This window comes from Lolium perenne, chromosome 4 (assembly GCF_019359855.2).
Source record: "Lolium perenne isolate Kyuss_39 chromosome 4, Kyuss_2.0, whole genome shotgun sequence".
Classification (NCBI taxonomy): domain Eukaryota; kingdom Viridiplantae; phylum Streptophyta; class Magnoliopsida; order Poales; family Poaceae; genus Lolium; species Lolium perenne.
This window is the reverse complement of record NC_067247.2, coordinates 325,540,602-325,548,910: the sequence shown is the minus strand read 5'-3', so window position 1 is coordinate 325,548,910 and position 8,309 is coordinate 325,540,602. Positions and strand designations below refer to the sequence as shown.

Here is an 8,309-nt window from a genome sequence, read left to right as displayed (position 1 = left end):
GAGGCCAACAACTATTAGTAGCAGTACAGTCCTACTCTGATCTGAAGGAATACTAATTGTGCCACCCTGTTGCAAATTCGGACATCCTGGTTGCGGAAAGGCGTGTATCATGTGCCAAATCCAATCTTGGTTGATAGACTATAATCCCAAGAAAATAGATTGGTGCCTTTTTCTTTCCGAAAGAGTGTTCCAATTTCCTTTATCTCTTCGAGCCATGTGGGATGCGAGACTATTATCGGTCTCCTTTTTGTTTTCCAGATCATGTACTAATCACCAATGGAACTTGGTCAATCACCTCTCCATCTTCTCACCTTTTTCTTTACCCCTCCAATGTCCTCCACCAAGCTCACCTTTCTCCATCTCATCATCTCAGATCCTGATGCACACATAGAAATACTTTTCTCCCGTAGACCATATCCCAATATCCCATAGCATTGCATCACCTCCACTCCCAGTCCATCTGACCATCTTCCTCGTTTCTTCACCTACTCGTATCTCTCAGTCGCCGTCCCTATTCGGTCGGTAGCCTCGGCTTACCGTTACCGGCCGGCGGCACAGAAATACAGCAGCCAGTTTCGCTCGCAGCCGTGGACCGCGACGATCGACGACCGTCCCGGTTCGTTCAACATCAACCGGGCGCGGCGTCGTGCCTTTTTCCCGCGGCATTTCTTGTTGGAGTGGTTGAGCCGGAGCCCCCGGCGATGGTGACGACCGGCGGCGTGGCGTGGCGCCATGAAAAACTAATCTTTATGCTCCCGTGCCGCGCCTGAGGCCTGACAACCCAACCAGATTTTAGGTAGTTACCTCTGTCGCTTGCTGCTGCCCCCCGCCTCGCCCCATATCTTCCGCTTAAATTGCTAGCATACATTTGCCGCTCTGGTTTCTAGCGCCTGTACTGTATCTTCCCCGCCTCATCCCCCTTTCGGTTCGAGGTAGATCATCGGCCTGTAAAGCGGGCGCAGCGCGGCTTCGGGGCGAGTTCTCGTTTCGGAACTCGCTTTCCGGGAGGCCGCCCGCCCCTGCTGGCTGCTGCGCGCGCGACGACATTTTTCTATTCGAGCGGAGAGGTTCCGGGTCGCACACGCCCGGTGCATTGGCTGCGGTAAGCGGGATTCGTGTCCGCCTACGGCGGAGGTCCACGGCGGTTAGTGGTTGAGCTAACTGCGTCGGCGCGTGTTGCCATGAGCATCAAATCGATCGTCCTGCGGGCAAGTGCGATTGATTCCTGCTGATTCTCGAGCTTCCCGGAGCTTGCTACCGGTTGCCGATTGAGGGAGGAAGCTACCGATAGCATGGCGGGGGAGGGCGTCGGGCGGTGCATACTGGTGGGGCTCCACATGGACGCCGCCGGCAAGGACGTGCTCCAGTGGGCGCTCGACAAGGCGGCGAGGAGCGGCGACCGCGTCGTCGCCGTCCACATTTACCGCAAATCCGGTAGGTGCCCCTAATCCTCCTACTCATCCATCAAGAACCTGGCAGCAGCGACAGCTGAATTCATTCACGGATTCACCCCATTTCAATCCAAGTGTTACTTACCTCTCTTGGCACCTTCTTCTCAGGAGACCTGTGCAAGACGAACGCGCTGACGCTGATCAGGACGCTGGACGAGTACCTGGCGGAGTACGAGGCCATCTGCAGCGAGAAAGACGTGAGCGTTCGTGGCGTCACGCAGTGATTGCTTCTTGCTACGACGGAATGGACCGATGCGCCGGCCATGGTGTCGGTGACGGTTACGTTCACGTGCAGCTGCTGATGATGGTATTTTGTCTCTCTGCAGATCGTCCTCGTCGGCCGGGTGACGCCGGGAAGCTCGATCCAAAAGGTGCTGGTGAAGGAGGCCAAGCTGTGCGCCGCCACGGCGGTGGTGATCGGCGCCAACAAGAAGTACTCCTTCGGGTCAGTACCAGTCGCAGCAAAGCAAGCTTGGCATGATCCAACTGTTCATTCACCTAATTAAATCGTTCGTTAACACCTGCTGCTACAAAATATAGCCGGATTTACTTTGCTTGCGTGCGCATACAGTGGCTCGACCTGCCTCGCCAAGTACTGCGCCCGGAAGCTGCCGGCGACGACCAGCGTCGTCGCCATCCAGAGCGGCAAGGCCATCTTCGTCAGGGAGGCCCCCAAGCCCCCACTTGGTGAGTAAAGTACCCAGCGTCTCTCCATCACAGCAGCTATTAGTATCGGTTGGTCAGTGATTAAAGCGGGAGTGGCGGGTGGTTTGGTCGTCGATCGTCTTCCAGGGGCAGAGCCGAAGCCGGTGCTGCGGACGCTGCTGCACCCGAGCGTGGGCATGGAGCCCAAGGTGATCATCCCGAACCCGAACCGGAGCGCGCGGTCCGTGGACTTCGACGCGCTGAGCTGCGGCCACTGCGCCGCGCCGCCGCCGGCGAAGCCCTGCGACGACAAGGCCGCCGCTGTCGTCGAGCAGAGGCTCGGGTGGCCGCTGCTCCGGCGCACGGCCAGCGGCGTGGCGCTGCCGAAGCAGGGGGAGCAGGAGTCGCGCAAGCAGTCGGTGGTGCACTGGGTGATGAGCCTGCCACGTCGGCCCTCGCCGTCGGCGTCCCCAGAGCCGCCGCTGGAGGGGCTCGCGGCCGACCTGAGGCGGCTGCTCGCCGGCGTGCCGTCCCGGTGCCGGTGGTTCCGGTACGAGGAGCTCTACGACTCCACCAACCACTTCTCCCCAGGTAAACTCTCGCATAAACAAACGCCTCTCCCGAATTCCAATCCGCCATGGCACGTGCGGCGGCGATCGATCTATCGGAAACATCAAACAATCTCCGTGGCTGCAGAGAATCTGGTGGGGAAGGGGGCGCACAGCCGGGTGTACCGGGGCAGCCTGGCGAGCGGGCAGCAGGTGGCCATCAAGCTGTGCAGGGCGTCGGCGGAGGCGTCCAAGGACTTCCTCCGGGAGGTGGACATCATCACCAAGCTGCAGCACCAGAGGATCGTGCCGCTCGTCGGCGTCTGCGTCCAAGGCCGCAACCTCGTCTCCGTCTACAGATACCTACCCAGAGGCAGCCTCGAAGACAACCTGCACGGTATCACTGGTTCAGTACACTCTGCATCCACGTACTGCTCGATCTGTACATGTGAATTCTGAATTGTTGATGTTTTCGGTATTCGCAGGGAAGAAGTCGAAGTCGAAGCCGACGCTGCCGTGGGAGAAGAGGTACAGGGCGGCGGTCGGGGTCGCCGAGGCGCTGAGCTACGTCCACTCCGGCAGCTCGCGGCCGGTGATCCACCGGGACGTCAAGTCCTCCAACATCCTGCTCACGGACGACTTCGAGCCTCAGGTACCACATGCGAAATGTATTTTAGTTGGCCGTCTTAACTTGGACTTGTATTTTGTTTCTTGCAAGTTTTGTTCTTTCCTTAAGTTTTTAGTGTGCGTGTTTTTTTGGACAATACTAGCTCTTCCCGATTGCATATAAAAAGAAACCGCCAGTGTGTCTTACAAGCAACACAAAACACAAATCGAAAAAACATAACAGAATCCTCATTGTTTTCCTGAAGTATTTAGTGTACTGCCGAATATGACGAACTCTTAATTCTCAAAAAAAAAATTATGATGAGCTCTCGACTCAACTTGACACTTGTCTGATTTCGGGCTCACGGTCTTAATTTGGCCATACCTATAATCTGATGCGCCGTCTTAATTTGGATATATCTTCTGTTTCCTGGAAGTGTGGTTCTTTCTTTCAGTAGTGTACTGAGGAGTATGAACCCTGAACTCTGTATTGATGGTGGCAGTTGTCCGATTTCGGGCTCGCGATCTGGGCGCCGTCCGGTCTGTCCTCGCTGACGCACAGCGACGTCGTCGGCACGTTCGGGTATGTTCTTGTACCACGGCACGACCAAAAACACAAGTTCCATTTGCAGTACCAGTACGCCATGTCTTCCGGTCAGTGTTGCTTACAGAGTCGCTCTGCGTTGCAGGTACCTTGCGCCGGAGTACTTCATGTACGGCAAGGTGACGGACAAGGTGGACGTGTACGCGTTCGGCGTGGTGCTCCTGGAGCTCCTCACCGGGAGGAAGCCCATCAGCGGCGACGGCTCACCAAAGGGACACCAAAGTCTCGTCATGTGGGTAAGCTCTCCCAATCCCCTTCCTACCCCGACCCCAACCGCATCATGCTACGTTGCTATCCTGGGTTGGAGAATTTGGAAACCTGCACACGATTGTACAGCAGATAGTATCTAGACATAGGTCAATTGACGCAGTCAGGTTTCCTTGACGTGACAGGCGACGCCGATCCTCAACGGCGGCGACATCTCCGACCTGCTGGACCCGAGCCTGGACGTGAAGCACGACGAGGCGGAGGTCAGGCGCATGGCGCTCGCGGCGTCGCTCTGCCTCGGGAGATCGGCGCGCCTCAGGCCACGGATATCGCAGGTCTGTCTCTGTCTCTCGCCGTCTCTGAGAATAGAATTGGTGCCGTTTGGGCGAGGCTAGTGTTAACATCTGCTTGTCGTGGCAGGTACTGAGCATGCTGCGAGGCGAGGAGGACACGGCGACCATCGCTGCCGCGGAGCCGGACTGCGTGGTGGACGACGAGACCTACCCGGCGGCGAACGTGACGTCGCACCTAGGCCTTGCGCTGCTGGACGTGGAGGACGCCGAGTCCATCTCCAGCACCGAGCACAGCAACCTCAGCCCGCTCGAGGAGTACTTGCGAGAACGCTGCAGCAGATCCTCCAGTTTCGATTAACTTCGGCTTTCATTTCTTCTTTTTGGGGTGAGTTGGGTTGTCATTCGTTTGGTTGATAATATACGAACTCATGTACATAAACAAAGTATCACACCGGTGCCACCAAGAAGCTTCCACCACAAAGAAGCTTCTCATTGTCCTCAACAATATAGTTGATAGTACATTGCCAGGGCTCCAGGTAAACAACTGCTTGCTGCAGAGCTTCAGTTAAAGAAAAGTTCGCCTGATGCTGTAGTTCAGTCGCAACTTTCGATTCTTTTATTGGAATTGGCTATAACATTACATTTTCAGGCCAGATTTATCAGAATAATGAGAATTATTTCAGAGTAACACAACAATACAAACACCTTAAATACAAAGTCGTCTGTGGTTCCTTTCACATGAAAAGAGAAGGCCAAGTACATAAACAACACTTTGAGCTTGCCAAACTCATCGTCCTCAAAGAATAAAAACTCTGGAACAAAGCTGGAAAACTGCGGACGGGAAACAGATATCCCACACCGACACAGCTCTCTCCCTACATCTCCTCTACTTCTCATCTACCTCAGTAAACCTACACACAACTAAAATGGAACAACGTATGGAAGCTGGTAAAGATCTAGGTCAGGCAAATGAATTGCCCTGGGCTGCCATGAGAACTGCTCCGCTGATTGAACCGGCAATGAACCATCACTTGCTGCGCAACCGCCGATGCGGGCATCAGGTTTCGTAGTGCCTACAAGCAGCCAGTCCTGGTCGCCAAGGCCACATGCATCTTCCATCTCAAGCGAAGGAGGATTCCAGGTAACAAATAGATCCCCGAACTTCCTTTCTTTCTTCTCAGACTTGCGGCTCTTCTTCCGATCCGACTTTGACAGCTTCACCTCGGGTGCTGCCATCTTTTCAGTGTTCCTACCAGAGGAACAAGGCTCTTCTTTGTGCAAGGAGTTTGCCTGCTGCTGCTTCACCACAGGCAGCTCTGGTCTTTGCATCTCAGGCAGCTGCTGCCTGTCTGGCTGGTGAAGAGCAGTAGCGCCAATTTCCTTGTGCGGCACAGAGGAGGCATCTCTCTGAAGCTGCTTCGATGATACAAGGGGATCAACTCCCCGCAACACCTTGGCAGGAGGAAGATCAGCTCTTTGCAGTACCTTGGCAGGAGGAAGATCGGCTCTCTGCAACACCTTGGCAGGAGGAAGATCAACTCTCTGCAAAACCTGGGCAGAAGGAAGATCCACTCTTTGTGACACCTTTGCAAGTGGAGGAACAACTCGTTGAGTTGGCTGCACAGGGAAAGGATCAGCACTTCTCATCACCTTGGCAGAGGAAGAGCCGAGTCGGGGATCAATCTTCTGCACAATCTTTGCAGAGGTGCTGAGTGGCGCAACCTTCTGAACACTTGGCTCCTTAGATAGATTACCTCTCGGAAAGACCTTTGCGGGGAGTTGAGCATCCACCGGTTTTAGCACACCTTGAGAATCGCTCTTAATGCTTTGCCGGTGAACTGCTGCTGATTTCGCAGTCGCTTCCCTCTGAGGCTGGATTGTGTTCTGTGTACTCAGCAGGGATGAACCTGGTGGTGTTTGCTGGACAGGTGGTTGCTGAGGAACCATTGAACTGTCCAACATGGGTGAAGGAGGTCCCTGGTAACCCTTAACCTTGATGCGGAAGACAGTCCCTGCAATATCTTTAATGGTCAGCCAATCCTGCACAGAATAAATGAATACTAACAACAAATTAAAAACCACAAGATAAATGTCTCACCATTCTTGTTTTGACTTGGACTTGGGAGCACAACCTTTCTTCTCTTACTGCTATCCTGGGAACTCTCTGGAGAGCCATGTACTGTCTGAGTAAAGAACGGAGCTCCATGCTCTTCCGAGAGCCCACTCTTCTCCAACTGTTCAACTAGTTCTTTGGAAGCAGTTTTGGACTCCTGGCCAGCAATGCTAACCTCTTCATGCTTTCTCTTCTTGTGAGACCGTTTAGAATGCTTAGAAGGCTCGCCACCAGCCAGCTTGAGAGCCTTCTTCTCATTCTTTTTCTCTTTCTTCCTGTCAGCCCTTTCCCTTTCTTTCTGGAGCTTCAGCCACCAGATGAATCGTCAGTTCTAATTTAGAACAGACGATGGGAATGCAATGCAGCATTTAGCAATAAACTTAGGCAAGCACACAAGAAATGAACGATCCATTGGCACATTAGTGCTACAGGTTACAGTTAACATTTAACTCAATACACATCTTTCACAACATGGTAACTCAACATCCTTTGAATGTATTTTTATTACACAGTTAGTGCCCATCTTTACAATGTCAGTACAAAGTTAAGCCCCCATATTTGTTCATCACAGAATAAGAGCTCATATACAACGCTTAGCATATAAACCACAAGTTGATGATGGCAATAGGAATATACTAAAGGCAGGGCATATATTATCAGGCAGCAAAAACATAGCGCAAAGAAACCAAAGCGAACAAATGAAACGAAGCAATGCTACTGCAAAGAAGAGCAAAACAAGCATAATCGAATAACAGGCCAGTTAAAAGACAAGTGACAACACAGTAATAAGCAAACTCAAACAAGACAACACATAAGAGAACGAATTTGGTTTCTCAATGCGGCAGAAAAGTTTATACCAAAGCGTTCTAATACATCAGAACCATATAAGTGTGAAAGATAGTTTAAGAAAACCAAACAAGAGACTGAATTGGCAACCAGTAGTGATACCAAAAGATAACATTTGATTTTGAAGGTGGCAATAAAACAGATGTTGTGAGCTAGCAGCTAATGTTAGCAGCTGTGCAGATGCATAACCTACATAGTTAGCAAGCCTCACAACAGGCCATAATAAGTCCAGGCAGCTTCTCAACCGACCACTTTTCTAGGCGTATCTGGCTGACTCGCAGAGCACCAGATTTAATCACACTATTTCTGCTCATTGCAGAACCAGCAATGGCAATGGAATTACCGAAAATAGACATGTAGCCGCGTGAGACTAGGGCCGCAAGGCGCACCTGCCAGATCAAAGGTTTAATTTGCGTTCTTGTTATTATTTTCAATTTAAACAGCCGAGGTGGGCAATCTGGAGACCCACAAACCGAGGCCAATCTCAATTAGGGTTAGGTTAGCAGAAAATTCAACTCGATCTAACCGATTTAGGTAGCTAGCGAACCGACGGCAAGATGGAATTTTCCGTCGACGGACACAGCAAGGTTAGTCTCCCCCGCGCAAGCGACCCCCAGATGACACACGCACAACCACGAGATCCGATCGGGACTCAACCAACCAACAGGCAAGCAGGGCACGTGCGTGTGTTAAATCCGATGGCTCAACAAACCTTATCGGTCGCGTCCGCCACGGGCACCGGCACGGCCACGGCCGCCGGGTTCCTGACGTACCCCGGCGGCGGGAAGGGGAAGCACCTCGACATGGTTCTCCCGGGAATCAAGAGAGGGACGGCGAGGACCGACCGCGAACCGAAGGGCGAAATTCGATTCGCGGGAGAAATCCGGCCGGGGGCGAGCGGGATTTGGATTTGGGGTGTGGCGGCGGCGGCGGCTAGGGTTTCACGGGAGGAGGAGGAGAGGAGGGTGGGGAATTTTCTCGGGCGAGAAAAGGGTA

General features: G+C 53.0%; 2 protein-coding genes across 4 annotated transcripts; one reads left to right on the top strand and one right to left on the bottom strand.

Annotated features, from left to right (window-relative positions):
* The first annotated feature begins 1,275 nt into the window (after positions 1 to 1,275).
* LOC127296358 (protein kinase STUNTED) lies at positions 1,276 to 4,973 on the top strand. 2 transcript variants are annotated; one of them, XM_051326417.2, is made up of 11 exons: positions 1,276 to 1,434; positions 1,560 to 1,648; positions 1,778 to 1,896; positions 2,023 to 2,138; positions 2,244 to 2,687; positions 2,793 to 3,041; positions 3,130 to 3,296; positions 3,754 to 3,833; positions 3,940 to 4,090; positions 4,247 to 4,396; positions 4,482 to 4,973. In XM_051326417.2, exons 1-11 carry the CDS (start codon positions 1,293 to 1,295, stop codon positions 4,710 to 4,712), a joined length of 1,938 nt encoding a protein of 645 aa, XP_051182377.1. In that variant the 5' UTR covers positions 1,276 to 1,292; the 3' UTR covers positions 4,713 to 4,973. The 2 variants fall into 2 exon arrangements, with proteins under 2 accessions (XP_051182377.1, XP_051182378.1); XM_051326418.2 differs by having other exon boundaries at positions 1,278 to 1,434; positions 1,563 to 1,648.
* An 87-nt stretch (positions 4,974 to 5,060) lies between these two features.
* Positions 5,061 to 8,309, bottom strand: LOC127296360 (uncharacterized). Of its 2 annotated transcripts, XM_051326420.1 has the most exons (4): positions 8,026 to 8,309; positions 6,453 to 6,771; positions 6,005 to 6,366; positions 5,061 to 5,905 (listed from the first exon to the last, which is right to left on the bottom strand). In XM_051326420.1, exons 1-4 carry the CDS (start codon positions 8,116 to 8,118, stop codon positions 5,276 to 5,278), a joined length of 1,404 nt encoding a protein of 467 aa, XP_051182380.1. In that variant the 5' UTR covers positions 8,119 to 8,309; the 3' UTR covers positions 5,061 to 5,275. The 2 variants fall into 2 exon arrangements, with proteins under 2 accessions (XP_051182380.1, XP_051182379.1); XM_051326419.1 differs by having other exon boundaries at positions 5,061 to 6,366.

Bases quoted from the DNA above. Each gene is read 5' to 3' on its own strand.
- LOC127296358 (XM_051326417.2), top strand. From the start codon at position 1,293: ATGGCGGGGGAGGGCGTCGGGCGGTGCATACTGGTGGGGCTCCACATG. The intron at 1,897-2,022 runs GTCAGTACCAGT...GTGCGCATACAG, and splicing joins AACAAGAAGTACTCCTTCGG to TGGCTCGACCTGCCTCGCCA. The intron at 4,397-4,481 runs GTCTGTCTCTGT...TTGTCGTGGCAG, and splicing joins TCAGGCCACGGATATCGCAG to GTACTGAGCATGCTGCGAGG.
- LOC127296360 (XM_051326419.1), bottom strand. From the start codon at position 8,118: ATGTCGAGGTGCTTCCCCTTCCCGCCGCCGGGGTACGTCAGGAACCCG. The intron at 6,772-8,025 runs GTTTGTTGAGCC...TGGTGGCTGAAG, and splicing joins TGGCGGACGCGACCGATAAG to CTCCAGAAAGAAAGGGAAAG. The intron at 6,367-6,452 runs GTGAGACATTTA...AAGATATTGCAG, and splicing joins TCCAAGTCAAAACAAGAATG to GGACTGTCTTCCGCATCAAG.